Source organism: Carcharodon carcharias, chromosome 26 (assembly GCF_017639515.1).
Source record: "Carcharodon carcharias isolate sCarCar2 chromosome 26, sCarCar2.pri, whole genome shotgun sequence".
In the NCBI taxonomy this organism is placed as follows: domain Eukaryota; kingdom Metazoa; phylum Chordata; class Chondrichthyes; order Lamniformes; family Lamnidae; genus Carcharodon; species Carcharodon carcharias.
The window spans coordinates 36323203-36346806 of record NC_054492.1 but is presented as its reverse complement, the minus strand read 5'-3'; the positions used below and the strand labels follow the sequence as shown (position 1 = coordinate 36346806).

Genomic DNA, 23604 nt, shown 5'->3' with positions numbered 1-23604 from the left:
AAGCAATTCAGTTTGAGTTTGCTATCCACAGGAGGCCCCATGCCTGGCCTCATGCATCTGTATTTGAAGATTGCAAATTGTTGTCAGTTCAAAGTAATTATAAAATATTCAGTTTTTAATGGGCTTTTTTAATGGATTTTCTCTGGAAAATAGAAGATTGAAGGGTGGCCTGACAGAGGTCTTTTAGAATCTGAAAGGGTTTTATGGGGCAGACAACATATGGACGAGAGCACAAACAGGGGTCAGAAATATAAGATAGTCACTAATAAATTCAATCGGGAATTCAGGAGTGTCACGAGGAGTGGTTGAGGTGAATATCAAAAAATGCATTTAAGGTGAAGCTGGATAAACACATGAGGGAGAAAGAAATAGATGGACATGTTGCTGGGTTGGATGAACAAGGGTGGGAGGAAACTTGTGTAGAGCTTGAATATCAGCATGGGCTGTTGGGCCAAATGGCCTGTCTTCATGCTGTAAATACTGTGGATGGGATTTTGCACTCCCGCCCGCCAACATGATCTTCCGGTCCCACCGCAAGTCAATGGACTCCTGGCTGGGGGTGCTGCCTCGCCTGTGGTGGGTCCCACCCCCTGATGTGGCCGGAAAATCCTGGCCTATGTATTGTTATGTGGTTGTGCATCGTTTATATTTTGCCAGCTTCGTCCCAGTCGATGGTCAGTCTAAGCCAGCAGAGAAATACTGAACTAGCTTGGCTCTGTAGTTGCATTTCTCCACAATAGAAATGAGAGGCTGTGCTGCAAAGATCAATCTTATGTTGAAAGTTAACTCAGGAAAAACACATAAGTTACTTTTAACTTTCCAAGACATTTAGTAAAACTGCCAATCACTATGAATGTTGTAGTGTGCACTGTCCATCTACCTGCTCAGTAGTACATATGTTTGCTGACTTTTAATTGGAGTTTCAGTCATCCAGTATGTACATTCACCTGCCTGCAGAAAACAAGGATGTCACCTGGTGGTGTGTGATTTATTCCACTAAGCCGGGGCAGAATAGCAAGATGAAAGCAAAATACTGAGGATGCTGGAAATCTGAAACAAAAACAAAAATTGCTGGAAAAACTCAGCAGACCTGACAGTGTCTGTGGAGAGAAAGACAGAGTTAATGTTTCGAGTTCGTATGACTCTGAAGAGTCAGGCGGACTTGAAACGTTAACTACATTGTAAGAGTTCTTTGCTAAATGCCTGGATTCAGCTGCATTTATTTAGACATTGGACATATAAAAGCAAACCCTGGTTGATAGGATACTAGAGGGCCACCTACAGCAGCTGTTGATGCAGCTGGATAAGTAGTGTCAAAATCTAAAATTTAATTAGAGGAAGGGGTTGCAGCTTTGTACAGAAAGTGAACACCATGATGGGTTCAGGGTGTGAAATTTGGATCTGTAGCACGGCCTCCAGCTCCAGAAGTCTTTTGCCCTCTTGTGGGTGTGCATATGCCTCCAGTTGCTTCAGGTCCATCCGGCTGGTTCACCATCTTGTGAAGGGTGCATGTGCGGGCATCACCTGCGAGTGTCAGAAGCAACCTAAATTCACACTTTTGTAATAACAAACAGCCCAACCGACTGATGTGACACCCATTTTTCACGTTTGGACCATGTGGGTCCATTCAACAAATTCACACATCCCTCGCAAAAAAAAAAAATCAAGCATTCAGCTGCGCAGTGGGCCCTCCACCAAGGTTACTTAAAACTTCAGGCTCCCAACTTGAAGGTTAGTCAATTTTGAAGAACTTCTGCGAATGCAAAATGTCTAAAAGTACTCTGGAGTGTTTTAGGGATGTTGTGGTGAGTTCCTGGACTTGACAGGGAGTGTTTCTGCATCTTCACAGGATGTCTAAGGAACACAAGAAATAGGAGCAGGAGTAGATCACACAGCCCATCGAGCCTTCAACACCATCACCGCTGATCTTGGGCTTCATTTTCTCCAATTTCCCACCTGCTCCCCATATCCCTTAATTCCCTGGTGAGATCAAAAATCTGTCTATCCCACCCTTGAATGTATCCAAGGTGACTTCTACATACAAAGGCTGCAGTGGCAATGCCTTGGGGTCTGCAGCACTATAGGGCAACGGAACAGTGGTTGTGGAGAGGGGAAGCTCTGAGTGATGCTGTCTGTCAACTTAGATCTGGTCTCCTCCATGCTCCCTGATAGTGACAGGAGACTGTCTGGCAGCGTCTCAGTGTGCACCCATCAGCATTCTCCTGAATGCTGCCTCATCGATCTCTTCTTCGGAGTTCCCTGGAGCAGAACTCACCTGTCACTCTCTGGTGAGCTGGCCCATGAGCCACTTCTTGTCACTGGTCTGGCTGCAGTCCACTCACGCCAAATGACTCATCACGTTCTGATCCAAACACTATAATAGCCTTTAGAGTACCTGCAGTTCCGGTATCTGAGCTGGTGGCTGTGAGTATCAGATCAAGTGACAGGGCTTCTCCGTCATTTCTGTGTTGCTGCTGTCTCTCTCCCTCCCCCTGGGGCTGCTGTGTCTGTGCATGTGGCAGATCTTGGCTGTCTGAAAGCATAAATCCAGCGGGGGAATATTGAGGTAAGTGAAGTGTGTTGAGGTATAAAGCAAGGTGTCCATGGTGACACCATCTGCAGCTTGCTGGTCAGATACCAGGATGAGGGGAAGCTGGAGCATTGAAAAGGGACATAAGGTAGGAACATACCATCATTCTGAATGTTTTCAGTGATGCCAGATGCCACGGTTGGTCCCAGGATGTAGACCACAATCTCCTCCGTAGGGCTCAGGGGATGTAGGCCTCCTTGTCCCGTGCCAGCTCTGACCTGCTCCCTTCTACTGTGTGCCACTTTGTCCTGCATGAAAGAGGGAGGAGCATCTGTAATTTTATTGCAGTATGTTTGGATTCTGTGCCTGCCATAGCTGAATAGCCAGATATATGTGGAGGCAGCAAGATGTGATTGTGAGATTAGCAGCATTGATAAGTGTCTGGGGGGGGTGGTGAGGTGAAGTATTTGAATGTCAGGCGTGAATCCTGCGTGCCAGGATGTGTTACTGGATGATTGTTGGGGATGTGGTGTTGAACAGTGTGAGAGGCTGCTAGGAGATGTCATGTGAAGATGCAGTCACTGGCTTTGATCACCCAGGAGTGAGGTCGTTGGACTTCTAGTGGCACCTGTTGTTAGTCCTTGAGCCCAGGAGATGGGAAAATGACTTCCCTGGCCATCTCCTTTTAGTCTCTTATAGGAGTGGTCCTTGAGGGCCTCATGGCCCCTCACAGAACAGTGGCACTTCTACTGATCACCTCTACCACTGAGGCCTCTGGTGCCGCATCAGTGACCCTGGAACCTTTCTCTGCCCTGGTCTTACATTTTCCTTGTTCAGAATTGTACCATCTTCCTGCTGCTCAGTACAGCTTCCCTTTAAGAGGGACAGACTGCCATGAGAAACAGGAGGCCATCTACGCCACATGCCTTTCAGCAAGCATTGCTTAGCTCCCTGCTGAGTGCAGAGACAGCTGCAGTGTGAGCATGCCCAGCCCTACACCAAGTTCAGATAAATGAGGCAGCAGCACCAAAGGTCCCTGCTGCTCACCTCTAATGAAATGAATGTGGGCAGATTGCTAGCTGGGTACTCTGCACCCAAATAATGTGCAAAGCAACCTCATTTTCTTGGAGAAAAATTTTGCATTAGTCCATTTACACAATGAACAAGTAGCACATTACATAGTTTTGATAAATGGTCTGTTAAAATCCAGAAGAATGGAAATTAATAGCTGAATAATTGGAACAATGCAATTTGTCTCTTCCATTGCTAACAAGAATATTCAATGTGTGAGATTCTTTAATCAAATAAATTATTAACTAGAATTCAAGTAGTTCCATGGTATGACCCGTATCTCTCCCCCGAGGATACTCAGGCTATCCTGGCCCATTGCCCTTCTAATATTGCAGAGAATCAGAGCCTTTGAATGAAGAGTTAATTAGGATGCCCTGTGCAACTATATTAAGTGGTGTCTCTTGTTTATGTTAAATGCAGGTTTGAATACAGCAGCTGCAGAATACTGATGTGTACCTTCAAAGAAAACATGTCCATCACCCTAAACCACCAGCCTGAAGTTTGCACTGGTAGATTGAAGCCATTTAAGTGGTTATTGATCAGAACTGTCTTATTTAGTTTAAAAAGCTGTAAAATGGAAAATTTCACAAGCTATTAGAGCTTGATTTTTAAATTTAATTCTTATACCTGGATACAAGAGGCATAAGGGCAATGAACTAACAAATTACAGAGAGAGCTAAAAGGCCTTCACAGAAGATGTGTTAGTCAGTAGGAAGCCTGTGACTTAGTCATTGTGTCCAGTTTCTCCAGGTCTTTCAGGGTCCTTGTCAAGCACTGTCATTACATTGTGAGCCATTTGGGTGAATTTGGTGTCTGCCAGTAGGACAAAATGGGCTCTCTTGGAATTGGTATTTCATCCTACACCATGCCCAACTTTCTTCTCCATTGGAAGAAAAGGTTGTATGAGGGGTACACTTGGGTTGTCAATTCGCAATGAGTTACTGGTGTACACCAGTCTTAACCCTCCTGCAGCTGTCTGTGTCTGCGCACTGATCTGTTAAAGAGAAATCTGTTTGGTTTGGATCTAATTGTGTGTCTAAGAAAGGCAGTGCACAGCACCACCTGGTCTTATCAGAAAGGCAAATTATTCATTCATCTGTAGGTGAAGGTTGGGACCCATGCCCCAAAGGAGAAAGAACAGCAATTTAATGCTATGTAATATAATATATGAAATACATTACATGATTAAGTAATATCAAATAATAAACTGATCGCATGAAACCCAGATTTAGTATTCAAGCTGCCCCAAAACACTGCCAGCATTCCTCATTTTGACATAGTGGAGAAGCAATTATCAGCACTTCACAGAATTGCTCACTTGTAACCTCAGCTTCCCTTTTCAATTGGCTATGAGCAATGGTGATAATAGGGCTCTGAGTTTTCAACCTGTTAATTAACGGCCAGTTCTTTTTCATCTTTCATTTCTTTTACCAAATAGTCAGCAAGGAGTGTAGGAAGCAAGTTTGTAGACAACGTCATTACCAACAGCATTATGGAATGAATGTGCTGGAAGGCCATCACAAGTCAATATGGCATCTGCAGCAAAAGGGAGAGAATGGGGGGTGGAGTTGGAATATATTAGAAAGCGCTAACATACCAGTGATAAATATTTGCAGATCAGTAAGAAGCACTAACAAACTGGTGGGAAGCACTAACAGATTGGTAGAAAGCTCTAATGGACCAAAAGGAAGTGCTAACAAGAACTACGCAATCAATAAAAACATTTATGGATCCGTAGAAACCACCAGCAGACTGTTAGAAAGCATTAACGGATCTGTGCAGAGCACTAATAGAATGGTACTGATGTTTAAAAATCAGTAACACATCAGCAGAAAGTTAGCATAGGACTGTAGAAAGCACTAACAGACCTGAAGAACACATTGCCAGTCCAGTAGTAGGTACATTTGCCTATTTTTGGCACAATTCTGAGTATTCACATCAATCCAAGAATGGATTGATGAAAATGAACAAAAATGAAACTGATTTTTAGAGGCTATGGACTTGATTTCTACTTTTTTCTTGAAGTAAAACATCTTCTTTTGGACCTTCCAGCATCTCCTCAGAATCAATGAGGGCCATTTTGCCTCTAACTAACAGCAAGCCATGATTGCTGTCTTATTCCCCACCAAACATTTCTTCACATTGTTCCTTGATAGTGGTGACCAGTGCCTACATGACCAATCTGCACAATACATTTATCTGGTAAATTGCTTATGAAAATCATGTGATCCACACACAGATGAAAAATGTTTTACTTGATTGTTCCCACTAACGAGGTCCCATTCTCAGGAATTGCTTGTCCATAAACTTGGCATTTGCACAATTTAATTACAAGGTTACATATTTAGATGGTTCTTGTTTTCAAATCCCTCACCCCTTACCTCTGTAATCTGTGCCAACTTCACAACCCTTCGAGATATCTGTGCTCCACTAATTCTGGTCTCTTGTGCATTCTCAATTAGTATCACTCCACCACTGATGGCCGTGCTTTCAATTGCCTAGGCTCCAAGCTGTAGAATTCCTTCCCTGCAGCTATCTGCCTCTCTACCTTGCTTTCATCCCCTTAAAACCTATTTCTTTGAAAGCTTTTGGTCATTTGACCTAATATCGTCTTATGTGGCTTGGTGTTTCACTTTGTTTTATGATACTCCTATGAAGCCTCTTGGGACATTTCATTATGTTAAAGGTATTATATAAATATAAATTGTTGTTGTTGAAACATATAATTTCTCCCATTTTTCTTCTATAGCAGAAAGGATGACTCCAGAATCAAAGGAAGTCATAATTGTGAAAATCACTTATTGGCTAGGATTTTATGGCCCCTTCCGCCTGGTGGGATATTACACTCCTGCCGAATTGAATGGAGATTTAAATAGCTCGCTGCATCTGCTGGGGGGGAGACACACCACGCGCGGCTGTAAAATCCTGGCCATTGATTTTTATTTACTCAGTTCTAACAGTTTAAACTATAGGTAATGCTTGGAGTTCAGCCATAACATGATGATTTTGTAAGGTGCGAACTTGCAAAACGTAGGCTCAGAATTTTTGATCAATGGTGAATGAATGCTGCCAGCTGTTCATACCCTTGCACATAAACTGTCAGTGAGCTTTAGCACTCTGATTTGTGGTTGTTAGAGAATTGAAAGTGTGGTATCCACCGCAAGCAACGAGCTAGGATCAGAGTTGCTGACAAGGTCTCAGAATGGTTCAGAGTCAAAAAGGGTGTTAGGCAGGGGTGTGTATTCTTGACATTTTATTCAACAACCTGACAGAAATGATAATGAGAGAGACACTTGATGGATACATAGATGGGATACTGATTGGCGGGCGGTGAGTTTTGAATCTTCGATGTGCTAATAACATTATTCTGCTCGCTAAGTGAGTGGAGAAGCTACAGGAGTTGGTGGATCATCTTGATAAAGTTAACCAGAAATACAACCTCCTGATCAATGTCGACAAGATAAAGGTGATGGGGATAGTTGGGGGTAGTGGGGGGAGACCTGCAAGATTCTGATTAATGGAGTTCAGCTTGAACAGCTTGATAGCTTCCGCTCTCTTGGGTCACTCATCATGGAAGATGCAGAGTCTACCAAAGAGATTCAGGCTAGATTTAACCAGGGTCATGGCATTGTGAACTCACTTAAAAGAGTGTGGAATAGCCACAGCATCTTGATTGCAACGAAAATTCATCTTCTGAAAGCCCTTGTGTGGCCAACAACAACGTCCGGCTCCAAAAGCTGGACCATCAAGAAGAGTGATGAGACTCGAATAAGAGCATTTGAAATGAAAGGACTCAGAAGGATATTACGTGTATCATGGACAGCCAAGCAGACAAATGGGTGGGTGCTCGAGAAAGTTGGTGTTAAGAGGAATGTCACATAATTTGGACTGTTATAAGGACAAGCAGGAAATTTTTGGAAAAAGAGGTAACGCAAGGCAAAATGCTTGGAAAACATGCACAAGGAAGACCCAAGATGGCATGGATGGGTGATATCAGAATGTGGACAGGCAATAAAAGCAGCAGAGAATAGAAATCAGTGGAGAAAGATTGTTCATAGTGCGGCCAACCCCCGGAATAAAAACGGATGAAAGACAAAATAACTGCTAGTACTGGTGGCATCGTTGTAATTCTTACTTAAAATATAGGCCATGAGAGTCAGACCTGTGGCGTATAGACAGAGTGAACATTGAGGAACAGCAAGAGTTCATTGTGGGAGCTCATCAGCTAAACATTTGTGAATTTGGCTTTCAGCCCTTGTAAATAGAAATAATGATAGTACATGACAGTTCATTTGCACAAAGGCAACATATTCCCCCTCATGCCATAAATGTTATACTGAAGCCTCTCTGAGTCCCTGAAGTCCCTCAGCTCATAAATAGTATGTAAATAATTGAGAATTTAATGAACTCAACTTGACAAAATATAACCTATGGACTTGACTACAAAATGCAGGGTGCCGTAGACTTTTCATTTTTATTTTGTAAGTTAAGGAGACCTGTATTTTGCAACATAATGTAATTATTTGTATACTGAAAAATTCATAATTGTGAGATCTTTTTATTATTTTATACTTTATTTTTATTTTAATGATTGTCTATAGCTGTTATGAATTATGATTATTTGTATTTTCATCACAATTTGGCACATGCCGCCATGATGATTTTTCAATAAACCAATTATCTGTTTGTTTATCTATCTATCTATCTATCTATCTATCTATTAGCAAGTGAAGAATGAGAGACATGGCATCCAAACAAATCATGGTTCCATTTGGTCATGTCTTACTGACGAATTAATCCATTGTGGCTCCAACTGCATTGAAGAGAATGTAAAAGCAGCATTAAAAGTGTTAAATTGTGCCATAAATGTACATCACATTAATTGGAACATTACTTATTTTGCTGACAGGGTCTCCAACTTGGAACCAGGGAGCTGGAAGAAATGGGAGCTAAGTTCTGTGCAGGGCTCCTGAAGCTAAAGAAAGATGAGTGGTCATGTAGCCAACAGTTGATAACTGAAGATGACGGTCTACTTGATTTTGATAATGAGCTCCAGAATGATAGACACATGTCACACAGGTAAGTGGAGGCTGATTGATCATTAGCTGGATGGCTATGGAGCAAAAGCCCAATTTCAGTTAGATAGATAACTGGCAGGAGTTTTTCAGTTATTGAGAAACCGAAGTGAAGGACCATGATTCGTAATGCAGGACACCATCAAGTCTGAATAGAGTAGGAGAGAAGATTAAATAAATCAGGAGGCAGAGATAAGCCGTGGTCAAACCAAGGCATTTCACACTTGTGAGGTCTCAAGAAAGAAAGAAATGAAATAGGAGATGGCCCAGGGCCTGAGAGGAGCAAAGCCCAGAGGTCTGACAAAACTCAGCCAGCCCTCTCCCCATTTTCACAATGGAATCAGTAAGCTGCACTACTTTGGAGTTGGCTGTCTCCCATATACACAATGGTATCAGTGGCTTGCAGTACATTAGGGCCAACCCTCTCCCAACACATATGATGCAATCTGTAACCTGCAGTATGTTGGGGCCAAACCTCTTCCAAACACGATGCAATCAATAACCCATATTATGCCTGAGCCTATTTATTTCCTTACCTCAGTGTTGTCCAATACATTGGCCATCAATCACATGTGGCTGCTTGGGAATTCAGAATCGGCTAATTATATTTTTGGTTTGTATGTTAAAACAGAGTAATAAATGTCACTGTTGGGCTATTTATTTTAATATTCATACTCAACAGCTGTCACCTTTTTCTATGCTTGCTGGTAAAATAGTAAGATGAAAGGTAAAGTGTGATTATCTTTTGATTGTGTGTGCGTTACTGCTTTGGCCACTGCTTACTGATTATCTGCTAAAATAGTGTAAAAATGCTAGATTTCAGTTCAGTGGAAACACCAACAAAATTGTCTATGAGGGGACCTGTCATTATTGTCAGCCCAGCCAATTAGAATAATCACTCTCTAGGCAGCTGCAACAGGGCTGTCATGACAAAGGACCAAATAGCAGCCAATAGTGTTTTAGATGGAGAGTGGAGCAGAGGTCTGGATGGAGAGAAGGAGCTGGGTCTGGATGGAGGGCAGTGACAGGTTTGGGTGGAGAGAAGGAGCCAAGTCCAGATAGAGAGCAAGTACAAGTCTGGATGGAGAGAAGAAGCTGGGTCCGGATGGGAAACAGGAGCCAGACCTGACATTTCTCAATGTACTAGTCAACCTGCTCAGCTATCACATTTATAAAGTCAGAATTAGCTCGCAACTGTTGGACAAAAGCCAAGAAGCTGCACTAAGATGTGCTGCGTCTGATAAATTCATGCCAGAGTTCCAAACTCTGGGGAAATATAGAGACTGCAAAATCTCAGAGTTAATGATAGTCAATAAACACGTGATGTACAGTTCGCTGTGTTGAATGCGGCATTTTCTACCAGAGCATGTGGCTAATCAGTATCACCATAGTCACACCTGTGGCTATTCAGTTGGGCTATTGGACAAGATTGCCACGCATGATGCAATCAATAATTTGTGGTATTGGAGCCAGCCTGCTACCACAAACAATGGAATTACCGGCCTGTGATTAAGTGTTAGTGATTAGGTTGTTTACAAGAAGGTGCAGTGAGCCGATGGATGCTGTACAGTTAGTTCCTGATGATTATTGCAGAGAATTTTGTTTACATGGATCCTGATGCTGTCGAGGATGTTGCTGCATTGTTTTACATTGTGTTGTGTTTGTAACCCGTGTGTAGTGACAGAACAGTAGACACACTGATTAATCTCCATTCATCTGAATCAACAGGGCAACTGACATCACAAAGCAATTTAAGTAGAACATATCACAGTTAAACAGCAGCACCACAAGCACTGACATTCAGGGAACAGAACTGAGGCAATCCTGCCTTTAGCACTTGATGAAGCAAAACAAATGTAATGTAATCAAAAATTTGGAATTGGCTCCTTACTTGAACTCGTTGCTCGTGGCAGTGGTAGGAACAATATTAAGGAAGCAAATAAATTATTATCAGTGTATAGCAGGAGAAAAGAACAGTCTTAAGGGAGCTCACGTCTTCTCCAAAGCCTAGACTTTTTAATCAGCATCATTTTAAGCAAAAGCAGAAAATGCTAGAAAATGGCAACATTTTTGGGAAAAGAAAAGATAACATTCCAAGGCAGCATTTTCTGTTTTTAGTTTAGATTGCCAGCATCTGCACTACTTTGCTTTTGGCATTATTTTAAGACGACAATTGGTTGTCCACTGTTGAAGGATAAGGACCATTTTTTGTTGCACATTGGGTATTTAGAGTAATTATTATACTTTCATATTTCATTCTGTATGTTAATAAGCTTTGCCTTCTACTTGACAAATATGGTTTTATAATAAACTAATAATTTTGTTGTTTATGGAAGAAACCTGGGTATCGAGTGGCCATTCTGAGATTCATAGGTAAAGCACATATTTGGCCGTATAGCTAACTGGAGAAATCATTTAAGTATGTGTTGTGACCCATGGAGTAGTGGAACTAGAGATAGTCAGTGTGCTCCTCCCATCTCAGTCATTACAGGAGCAAGAACTTCTCCTCCTCCACTATTTTATTGACTGTAAGGCACATATCTAACTATGGGCAGTCCAGTTAAGGGACTGCAGGTTAACAGATCCAGTTTACAATGGTTAAAATAAAGATGAAATTGTAAAATGTAATCGCCTGTGATCGGCTGCGCGCCACCATTTTATGTGGGCGGGCCAATTAAGGCCCGCTCAGCACTACCTGTGCGGGCGGGGGGGGAGGAGGGAGAGTCAGGGCCAATGCTTTTTCCTGCATGCGCCCGAAAGAGCGCAGCAATTTCCCTGAGGCACGGAGCTGCCTCAGGGAGATTAAGTTGATAATAAAACTTTTTTACAAGTGAAGTAAAAAATCATTTAAACATGTCCCCTCATGTGACAGTATCACATGAGCTTGGACATGTTTGTGAATTTAGCAAAATGTATTTAATTATTCTATAAAACCTTCAGGAAACCTCATCCCGCCCGTGGATGAGGTTTCCTGAAAAACGTGAAGGCCGATTGGGCTCTTGGCCTGCCTGACAACCTTAAGGTTGGACGGGCAGCGCTGTTAATAAGGTAAATTACTTTTAATGGCCTTAATAGGCCGTTGACAGTGCGGCAGGCACGCAGCGGACTCCAGCGTGCGCCCGCCGAACGAAATATTGAAATGTCGTGCAATGCCTGACATCATCTTGCTTCATTTTACGTATCAGTGTGTCGGGCCCACCCCTGCAGGCTGATGGCAATATTCTGCCCCTTAATTACCTTTTCTTGTAAAATGCTGACTTTTCCAGGAACAGCAGCAGCCAGAGTCCTTGCATTAACCCTTTAAGGGACAGTGTCTTTGAAAAACCACAAATTCTTCTAGAATGTTCTTAGTCCTTGAAGATAAACCATTTTCCGTGTTCGAATTGTTTATGGCTCTCCTGACACGCTCCCCCAGCCATCCTAACCTACCCAAAAACAGCCTCCAGTTTCCAATTACATTGTTTTGGGGACCGTTCGCTTGTCTCCCTGGCAGAGTTCAGCTCCCATCCCAATTCCCGCTCCCACTCGTCGGCGCTGTCGTCATTCATACTTTGGTTGGTGGATAGATCTGAAGCATGTGACTTGGTGTCAATTCCCCCTTGAGTTAAAAATCAAAGCCGTACACTCGACAGAGATGTGTGAAGGTAGAGCAAATACTTACCTTTGTTGCTTTGAATGATTGTGTTTCATGACAATACTTGTTTAAGAGCACTTTGTGAATCAAAGAAATCTTCCAATGTGCTCTCAGAGGGAAATCTCTCTCACTGAGAGCAAATACCAGATATTCTGGCATTTGCTGCTTGTACATTTTGGGTTTTTTAAGATATTCGATGTGCACTCTCAGGGGTGCCACTCCCTGCCAAAAGTCAGAAAATTACCATTAATGTATTAAAAAAGAAAGCATCATCAGTCGATGTGCTCACAGCATGATTTACAATGTGTGGACCCAGGAGAAGTTTTGCTCGACATCTATTCCTTACTGTGCTGAAAGTCTAGGGTCTTTCCAGAAAGAAAATCCATTCAAAACTCGATGTCCTGCACGTCAAGCTACAGATCTGCAAACTCACTGGGGTTTGAGCTGTAGCGATTGAGTGCAGTGGTTACATGTTGGAGCAGTCATTGGGCTGGATGACCCTATAAATCATGGCGGTTTTATTTTTTTGCCCTTAACAAGAGTTTTCTTTTTCTCCTCTTTCAATACTTTCATAAAAAGGGAAGAAAATTCACAGATGGTGATAGTAACACAATTTTAAAGGAATTTATGAAATGTAACAGGTTTTCAAAAGCCTTACAAAATCTGATAAACCTACTCCTTTATTTGAATCTGTGACAATAATCAAATCTATTAGGGCAATACAAAGGGATGTCTATACACTAAACATAAAAAATGGCAGTAAGTTACTAGAGAAGGAATTAATTGGCCTAGGTTTAATCTAAAAGATGTATGCAGTCCAACGTTATGCATCATGATGCAAAGCTTGTTGACACCTCTGTCTTCCCGGCTCCTACTTTCTCTCTGCCCATATTTTTTTGTCTGTCACTCAGTCTTTGGCCTTTGACTAGGCCTCACCCATTTTTGAGTTGAGTCTCATTTGCTTAGTGCCAGGGGGTTGCGGGCACAGAATGAATGCTCACAGGCAGCATGCTCTTTAGGGGAAGGTGGGTGGGGGGTGGCGTGGGGTGGGGGGGGGGGGGGGGGGGGTGCGTGGGGGGTGGATGTTCCTCTGCAGAGACAGTCATTGCCATCGGGGTGAGGTTGGTCCTCTCTGCAGGCCATGGATCAGCCATTTGGGAAGGCCCCCACTGCCAGGAACCCACTGGGAGACCGCCAAGGTTTACCTGCCAGTCTCCCCATGCGGCGGTGAAATACTGGCAAGGATGGAATGCGGCTGTTTTGGGCACTTAATTGGTTTAATTGGCCGCTGAATTCCCATGCCTGGGAATATCCAGTGTCAGTGGGAAGACTTCGGGCTCCCCTCCTGATACTCTCTGCCACCATTTTATGAAGCCTCCCACCTCCCAGTTCATCACAAGAGGACTGATAAAATCCAGCATTTTCTACCCGACAACCTGTCATGCATCTTGAATTATGTTAAGTTACACTCCTTTCTGGCTTATTTTTCTGCGTATTAAATAAACTGATACAAAAGGAGTGCCGCAATATGATGGTGCATTGAAGCCAAGGGTTTTGTTGGCAAAAACGGCAAAATATCCCTTTGCCCATTTGCACTCTTTTCTACCTGAAATTGCTGACTTTTGGCTGCAAAATGGTCAGTGAAGCACTAACAGTTCCCCGGTGACTGTCCCAAATGGCTGCTCCTTCTGTGTAGGTCCCACAAAGTGAATGACATCAGTCTATCTGACTGCACACGATAATACGCCTGTAGCCACGTAACTCTCACTTAACACACGCCAAGCTACAGGTGAAGCAGGTTACTCAAAAGAGATTGTCACAATGCCATTATTTCATTCTGACATCAAGGGCGGAATTTTCCAGTCCCACCAGCAGTGGGAAGATTAGTGGGTGTGGGAGCTTGATTTGGCAGGAGGTCAAAAATCATTTTCCCAACAGTGGGATGAAATTTAGTGATTAAGTTCTCAGGGCATTAAAGGCTGGTCAAGCTTTCGGATAGACAATGTTGGGAAGCCCTTTTGCATGCATTAGTGGGTCATGCATGCTCATTAAAAGGCTACCTCACCAGAATTAAGTTCCTCCTCCAAATTAAGCTCCCCGCCAGTGAGAAATTAGAATGTTCACTTTTACAGCTGTATATAAGTGGTGTGCACCTGGTGAGCTTGACTTCTTCCACGAGCTTGAGGTGAGTATACGTTGCTTTGGTCTTCTTGTGGACTGCTCACAAATCTTCACTCATATTGGCTGCCGATAGGACAAACTTTGTGAAGGCTGGACACAGGAGACAGGCCAAGAGTGGAATCTGGGTGGGATGGACAATGGCTGGACAGGGGAGGCAAGCGAAGAACCGGGGGTGGGGGTAAGGGGGGGTGGGGGGAGCATAATTGGAAGGGGGGAGTGAAAGCTACACATGGGAGGCAGGCAAAGGGTGGAAGAGGGTGTAGGGTGAAAGGGTGGAGCGAAGGCTGGACAGGGGAGGAAGGTGAAGGATGAGACTGGAGTAGGGAGGGAGGCAACGAGGGAAGGTGAAGGTGCAGCGACATGGGATGGGGGGAAGGGCCTTTCTTGTTGGGCCTGGGGTCTGGTGGCTGGGTGGGGGAATAGGATTTTCAGGCAAGGATGGTGGGAGAGAGATGGTCCTAGAGGGTGAGATTGGTGCTGTCCACTGTTTGGTCCTGGGGTTAAACTGAGGGTACTGGGCAGCGGAGGGAACAGACACAGTGAGAGGTGAGAATGGGATGGATTGGGTGCAGGTTCAGGGTGATAGTCGGGTAGTTGAAGGTTTCATGTAGGGGTGGTCACGGAAACAGACATAACAGATGGCACAGATAACGTGAGGAGTAAGGGGCAGGGTAGGCATGGGGATGGTAATGTGTATAGGCTCAAAGGGGAGGGGAAGTATGTGAAGTATTTGGTAATAGGTGCAAGGGTAATGAGGGGAGGTTCAAAGTTGACAGAGGGGAGAGGAATGTTTGTATTAGGCGGTTCAAGAGTATTGGGGAGGAAGTTGGTGGGTAACAGGGGGAAGGTGGTGGAGCAAGTCTCAAAGGTAGCACACCATTTTTCGATTCTCAATAATGCAACGCAGTCGATGGAAAACTGCGATACTTCAAAGTGGAAGGAATGTCTTTTTGGTTAGGCGGAGTTCAAGGTCTGCATAATTGGCCAACTAAAGGGACACTCTAGTATTCATGAGGCAACTGAGGCAGCCTTCACCTGCATGTTAGCTCAAAATGACAAATCACCAAGGAAGGCCATTAATGATTGGATGTGCCCACCACAGCTTTCTCCAGATATGTAGGGCAGCCTCGGGTTTCCTACTGTTAAGCAGAGAGGGTGGAGCTTCACTCTCTCAACCCTGAAATTACATCTATCGTGTTCCTTGCCACTCGCAATAGCAGGGTTAACTCCCTTGAATACCCGTGGCATCCACCACATCTCACCTCAGGGCAACAACAGCAGGAGACGCAATGACCTCACTGAACACATTTTTAGAGGTCAGAAGATGATGAGTTGCAAGTAATGGATTACATGATGCGTGTTCTGGCTACACACTCACAAATGATAGCCAGTGCTTAATCACGGACATGTGGGGTTATTGCATAATCACTATGGTGATAATGTGAGAGAAGTGAATTTATAGGAGTTCATTATCGGACTCTGATGGGGACCCAAATTCTACACCCTGAAATGCCCACAATCACTGAAGCGAGTAGCAGCAAAATAGAATCCAGGATGCTTCCAAACTGTGCTAGCCAACAAAAATTTACAAGTGCCAAAACTGGTACAATGGTTACACCCGTGCCACCTGTGTGCCTTCAAATCATCTTAATCTTCCTTTGCCTACTGCTACGTCTAGGTGTAACCCTGACATCCACAACCGAGGTGGAGGTAGCTTGCTGACTGCTGTGCCTTGTTGTCTGTGATGGCCTGAGGCCTAGAGGCCCCTTGCTTGCTAAGGGTCTCCTGGTCCAGTGCAGGTGCACGCTCCTTGGCCAGACCTGTTGGAGGTGATGGGGTCACTGGCAGAGGAGAGGTGGAGTGGCATGGCACTCTTGGAATGCTCTGGGATGAAGTCCCCGGGGTGCTTGGCTGGCACTTCTCCTCCCTGTGGGTGCCCGATGACACCTCCCTGACCCCTTGAGGAGAAGGGGCACCTGGAGGAAAGTTGAGGTGCTCTGTCCCCATCTTGCCTAGCGACTACGACACTTCACCCATGGCTAGAGTGACGGAGTGCAGGCCAGAGTGCATACCCGGCAGCCACTGAACATCCTGCTGGACATGGAGCTCCATGGTGGTTGTCACCCTTCCCAGAGAGCCAAGTACTCGCTTGCCGGAAACACAATTTCAGGCTGAACGTGGATGGATTCCTCCAGCCTTCGGTCCAGTCACCACCTGACCTCTGGTATCTCTGCCTGACATCCACCTGCCTGTCTCTGTATCAGCATCAGCCCCCTTATGTCCGGCTCCAGAGACTCACCATCTGCATGGGGCTGAGCAGGGTCTTGATCTCCAGCAGCCCTCCGGGGCTCAGAGACCTTGGCTGTCACTGCCTCCGCCAGCTGTGGACCCATGTCAGCGATGAGCTCACCAGGTTGAGACCCTGAGCTTAGTCTAGAACGTGGACCCACTGAAGTGACTGTATCTGCACTAGTGCTGGGTGCAGGTGAACGCTGTGATGGTGCAGCCTCTGAAGCTTCTGAGGAATCCTCCTCAGAGGTGGGGCTGGGGAGGGTTCTATGGCTGGTCTCCCTTGTGGGCCTCCCGCTTTCCTTGCCGGTAACGGGAATGGGGAAAAGATTTAGTGAATGCTTAAACGGGCTCCTTAATTAAACCAATGTGTTACTTTGTGGAGGCAGCTGACAACCGCAGTCTGGAAGCATCCTCGCTGGCTTCCTGGGGGAGTCCTATCTCACTTTCAGCACAGGCACTATCCGCTTCCTCCATGGTTACCATGGTTACCTCGGCAGCCTGCTTCTCATGCAGAGGGTGAGGACCCCTAATGTCTGGAATGCCATCTCGGGCCCTGGACCGCTCCCTCTCATTGTGGGTGTTCTTGTCCCGCAGACAGACAGGAGGATTGATTGTCATCCCAATGCTTGCATGAGCAGTTCAGGAGAATGCATTCATACGGTAGCTGCTGAGCCCTCCTCAGTAAATGATTAATAAGCAGGATGTCCTGCAACTGAGAGAAGATCGAGACCAGGAAGTAGCTGGCACACATTCAGTGCACATGTCCCATCTGCTGCTGAGCGCTGCAACCCAAACTCCTGTGTGACATCCCTGTGCCCTCGCACACATACCCTGTCTGATGACCTTATGGGTGTCAGTTTGCAGTGAATAGACTGTGCCAGTTACCCTGGCGGAGCGCGGCAGATCACTCATCCTCTTCCTGCACTGATGGGCATTTCTTTGGTGGGCCCAACCGGTGCTCACCTCCACTGTGACCTCCATCCAGGCCGCTGTGGTCAGTCGGAAAGGCCTCCTGATGCCATCCCTGGGAAGCGGCACCTCCCTACTTTCCTGGACGTCCTGGAGGAGAATTTGCAGGGGGGCTTCGCTGAATTGTGGGACCACACCTTGTCTGCTTTGTGACATTCTCATTTATAGAGTCTTGAAGGACAGCCAGACCGAAGCCCCTGGCCTACCGTGACTGGTTGTCCGGGTGCCCGTTAAATATGGCGCCTGGATCTTTGGCCCCATGAAGTACCGGCGGGGACAACAACCTCCTGCCCGCCTCCGCCGCGTGATTGGTCGAGCTCCTTGCAGACGCATAGGTAATGAGCTGAACAGTGCAAGATCGCGTTATCAGCCATCCTGACCCCCTCTGCCAGTAGGAATCTCTCCCATTCCTGCCCCCACCACTGAACTTAGACTCCCAGACGGAAGATTCCGGCCCGAGTGTCAGAACGTTTGGAAACTTGAATTTTTTTCCGAAGTTAGCAGCTGCTCACAGCTCCATTTTGTTTAGGGCATTTGATCTGACTCAGTCAAGAAGAAGAAATTTCAGTCATTCTGCTGCTTTTTATTGTGTGGTAAGCGCTCTGATTCTGTAATTTATTTCTTGCTTCTTCTTTACCAATAGAGTTTTGGAATTATACTGCCTGCTCTTTCTATTGTGCAGGTAATCCCAGCTGTGCCATCTATTACCTCATTGATCACCTGTGGTGACAGCAGATAAATGATATCAAAGCCATTTGCATGCAGTGAGCTGCAGAGGAATAGGACCCGGGTTCATTAATCAGCTGCAGGCTGTTTGAGGTGTGATCAATTTACGGAGCAGTGATTGATTTATCCGACACCTCGGCGAGTCGTGGTAATGCCAACATCTGTCTTACACTCTTGTCTTAAAGGCACAGTATTGCTTTTTGTTTGTTCACGTAAGACTTGGGGTAGAATTGTTAGCTCGGCACGTGGGCGTGTGCCTGTCTCGCTGAAGCGTGAAATAGTGCATGGTGGCTTCGAGCGAGCATCCCCACGTTGTTCCGCGCTGATGCAGATACTCTGGTTGGCAGGCACACGCGAAAGTCACAAGCGGGCCCGCTGACAACGAAGAGGGCAATTAAGCCCATTAAAGTTCCGGTTGACTGCGGTTTTTTTTGTGGTCTGTCCAATCTTACGGCTGGTGGATGGGCGAATCGGCCAGGCAGACTTTGCATTTTTGATGAAACCTCATCCAAGGGCGGGATGAGGTTTCTGTTATTAATTATTTAAAAAAAAAATAATGTTTGGACAGAGTTTTCATCATCTATATGTTCAGGTGACGGATTCTGATGGCATGGACGTTCTTTTCCGGGATTTTAAGTCTTTATTCGTTGCTTTTAAAATCTGCAGCTCCCTCAGGCAGCTCTCTGCCTGCAGGGAGCTTTCATCCCCCCGATACCCCGTGTCCATGTGCCCGCCCTCCACCTACCCCCACCCCACCCCCCCACCCCGGCAGCACTGAGCATTTAACCGCGCCTTTCAGGCTTGGCTGTTTATTGGCCAGCCAGCGTGAAATCGCGGTTGGGGGCCGATCACGGTGGGTGGTCCATTCCCAGGCCTGCCAATCACACACACCCGCCGAACTAAAAATCCTGCCCTTGATCTTATAGGCACCAACCCATGGCCAGTCAGGGTTTCAGGGTTACCTTTGTAGCTTCATTACAAAACTTCTTGTCAATTCCTGATCAGGGATAGGGTTTGTAAAGGATATGACTTTATTCTCTGTAATATCATCAGTAATTTGGGGTTTGGCTCCAACATTTCTGGGCACCAGCACACGTCAGATACAGCTGGTGATACCAGCAATGATATTACCAGTGGCAGAGCACTCTGTTTCACTGATCGATTGGAGTGAAATGCACTCCTGCAGCCTTTTGAAATTATCCCCTTTCCAACAATCGGAGCTATCACTATATGTGGCAGGACGCTTATACTTAATGCATCAAGGCATCTCCTAACTCTATCAGGGCAAGACAGCAGCTGTTATCCATCTTGCGGAAGCTTATTTTGTCATTTCACTTTTTGCCTGTCCTCCTGCAGAAAACCCCTGTGCCTGTGTCCTGGTCTGAGCAGATGATCGCAAACTGGTTTCACACCTTTGTGAAACTAATTGCGCCATATTGTCTGCTCAGGTCACTGAACATGCCCAACACCGACGGGCATGGAAAATCCCTGCCTCTTTCTCTTTGTTCTGTGTACCTATCCACACGTTCTGGACACCTAACCCCACTCTCCTGAGCTCCTGTCAGTGTGTTGCTGATGGCTGTAGCTGTCCAGAACTTCTGACCTGGATTTTAGCCCAAGGCGCATTTTGCTTGGGAGTAGCTGTTTAGAGTTTGGGAAACGCTGGAAGAGCCGGCTTCCAGAATGTTCTGCAATCTTCAAACTGCAGAACTCCTGTAATTATTTTTCTGTTGGGCTCCCATCCACTGTGCTGGAGACCGGTTGGTCGGGAAGCCTGCAAGACAAGGCCGCAGCTGAGGAGAGCAGGTACGCCAAGTGAGGTGATCCCAATCTTGGGGGGTGGAGGGTGATGATTCTGGGGGCACAGAGCTCTGATGCTATTTGAGAGAGGAGGGGAGCGGACAGATCACACAGTGGGTGTTACAGAGTAGTCTTCTTCCTCTGGACCACAAGCTGTGCTGTAAAGTCATTCGCCTCACAGGATCAACCCTTCTCACCTCCTTTCACCAGTCAGGTTTCTCAGGCCTGGGAAACCTGGGAACCTGAATTAAAAATAGAATGTCTGTTAAAATAAGTCAGGCAGCCTCACTGTAATATTTATATAACCAGCCACCCTCCAGGAGTAGATTGGCTAACCACACTTTGATCTGTATCTGTTTAAAACCAGCAGTGGGCGGGTTTGAGGCGAGTGTGGTTCCTGTTTCAGATTTTTTGGGTTTTGGGCCCTCGCCTGATGTCAACCGACCCATGTTTGAAATTCAGATCAGCCGCTGCCCCCATCGAGTACATGACACGATGACCTGGGGGTGAATTTTAGTTCCAGGATCCTGATCCTGACGCTGGGCTGAATTCCTGGTCGGGAACCCATCATAACAGCGGCAGGAGCCTGGAGGAGATTTTCAAGGAGGGGCCCTTCCGATTACGAGACTGCCTCCTGGAGCCCCGTCCATCTAAGGACAGCGGGTGGGCTCTGCAGCCAGGAGGGCTGATGGGGGAACTCTGGGAACCAGCAGCCCCACCAGGAGAGGTAGGCACTACTGCTGTAGATGGGAAATCAAGAGGGCAACTCAAGATGGAGGGGCCCTCTGAAGACTTATAAATGGTACAATATACACTTTGGCCACAGCTGCCAGGCCATCATTGTGGAGGGGAGTAGCTACCCACGGCCCTAACAGTGGGCGTCATAGCACAGTGGATCGGTGCTGCTTTGCAGGATGTGCCTTTGGCCTCCCTTGTCCTGCCACCTGAACGGCTGCCACTATTCCATCCACAGGCTCCAACCACATCAGGAGGCAAACCCACCTCCAATCCTGCCATGTCCTCGGGATGAAAATTCAATCCCTAATTTTCCCAAACTGCTGCATTTCCCAAATTACAGGAGCAATTCATGGCAGCCATGTAGCCATTTGGCCATTAGTTTACAGCATTTTCTTGCCCCGTTAGTACCTCCTCACTGTCGCTAATTGCGTTCTCCAGGGTACTGGTGCGTGCAAGCTGTGCTGACAGGGGCACAAGATGTTGTCAAGGCTGTTCATCCATACCTACGACAGGTGAGGAACGCAAACTGCTGCTCCCGAGATTCAAGAAGAGTTTGGACTGTAAGATAGTGGGGCCAATTCTCACACTGAGGCCGGGATTTTCCAGACCAGGTGTGACGGGAATCTCTGGAGATTTGATGCCCCAGCCAAACACCCATTGACTTTTGGCGGAACTGGCAGTGGGCGGGATTGGAAACCCACCCCCCCCTCAGATTTAAACCTGTTGTTATTGATTAAACCCGATCACAACTCAACCAAATAAATGATCAGACGCAAATCGTATTCAATCCTCGGGCATAAGGTGATTTGCATAATTATCCACAGGCTCAGATTGGGTAGATTTTGACTTTCTGTGATTGCGTAGAACAAATGACAGCAGATTTGTGGCCTGTTTTACAACCTTTCTGATTTATTATTTCAATGAAGTCAATTCACTATCACCTGTTTTCACACTGTCACCCAAAGTAAAATCTACCCCCTGTGGGCCTGGAAAGGACATACAAGGCGCAAGAGGCAATAATTGCAAATCAAAAGGATTGTGATAATTAAAGGACAGTGTCACAACGAGCAGATTAAATTCAGAAGACCCTTGGAGGGCCCCAGATAGGAACTTCCTACTCTCTTAGCAGTTCAGCACTCACCAAACTCTACGCATGTGGAAATAAATATGGGCATTGGATCAGCTGAGGAGGTAGCTCTTTGTTTTGATTGAGATCCATAGATCCAGTACTGACAAACATTTCAGTATTAATCTGATTGGCTATGAACAATGATAATTGCCAGCCAATCCCATTTGATGTTTACGCTGCTGTAACTGCCTCTCGTACCCATCCAAAGTCAAAATCTCTCAATTGAACAGTTTGCGATGTTAAGGAAAAGGACTATGGGGAGGATTTTCCCCTTGTCTGGTGGGCACAGTGGGCAGGCCCACGATTGGGCTCCGGACGTGAGTTCGCGTTGGTTGGCCATTTAACTGCCAGCCAGCATGACAGGCAAGCTAAGAACCTCAGCGTCGCTGGGGTGGGGGCGGGAGGAGCGTGAACATTGAAATGTGGACATGTGTGGGGGGAGCGCGCGCTGACAGCTCCTTGAGGACACACAGTCGCCTCAGGGAGCTGAACGCGTTTAAAATGAAAAGTAAACTTTTTATATACGAGATAAACATGTCCCCACGTGTGACTCAGTCACGTGAAGAGGGACATGTGAAAAAGGACGTTAAAATTTTTTTCACTTTTTTAGTAAGTGTTGGAAACCACATCCCACCCGTGGATGAGGTTTTGTTAAAAATGCAAAGGCCGCCCTGCCTCTTCACCTGCCTGCCTACCAAATGGTTGAGCGAAATGGGCAGCGAGAAATGAAAATTAATTATTTAAGGGCCATAATAGGCTTTTGAATTGTCGGTAGGCGTGCTGCCCCATCTGGCGCATGCCGACAGACTGAAAGATCGTGAGTATGCGCGATGGCGTTGGGACGCTTGCCTGAGATCATTGTGCACTACTTCACTCGCGTTCAGTACGGGTGCAAAAAGTACGATAAATTCCGCCCTGTGAGCGTGTTCTATTGCCAGCACAAATCTCCCAAAAATTACTTTATAGATTTATATACTTTTTTCAGTGAATTTGCGTATGTAAGTTGGATCAAATGTGAATCTTGTTGTTTCATCTAATTTTCAAAGACTGGAATGGTGTCAGTCCCAGTTTAACTTTGGTATGTACGTGTAATTCTCAATGACACCGCAGAGAAATACGAGGTCTGCAGAGTGCAAGAATTAATGGAATCACCTGTCTGGAATTTGCACTGGGTTCTTTGGCTGGCAATGTGTAAAATGACTGTGAAATGATATAAAAGGCTAAAACAAAGTGTGATACCATGCAAGCTTTTTTTAGGGAGCATTCCCCAGCCCATACCCGTGCTCCCAGGAATTTATAATACAAACCTTCCAAGGAAGTGACTCCCCAGAGAGTTTATGATGTGAGACTTCTCGGGGAGATGATGATTTGAGCTCCAAGCGAGTTTATAATGTGACTTCCCTGGAGCTTATGATGCAAATCCCCAGGGAGTTTCCGATGCGAGTCATGTGGGAGGGTT

At 45.7% G+C, this 23604-nt stretch overlaps 1 protein-coding gene across 2 annotated transcripts in view; it reads left to right on the top strand.

Moving 5' to 3' along the window:
• The window catches only part of LOC121269917 (cytosolic carboxypeptidase 4), a 220495-nt gene that overhangs the window by 163958 nt on the left and 32933 nt on the right, over positions 1-23604 (top strand). For both annotated transcript variants that reach the window (XM_041175042.1, XM_041175043.1), the window contains one exon: positions 8511-8680. In XM_041175042.1, the coding sequence (XP_041030976.1) occupies positions 8511-8680 (170 nt within the window). The remainder of the gene's footprint in view (positions 1-8510; positions 8681-23604) is intronic.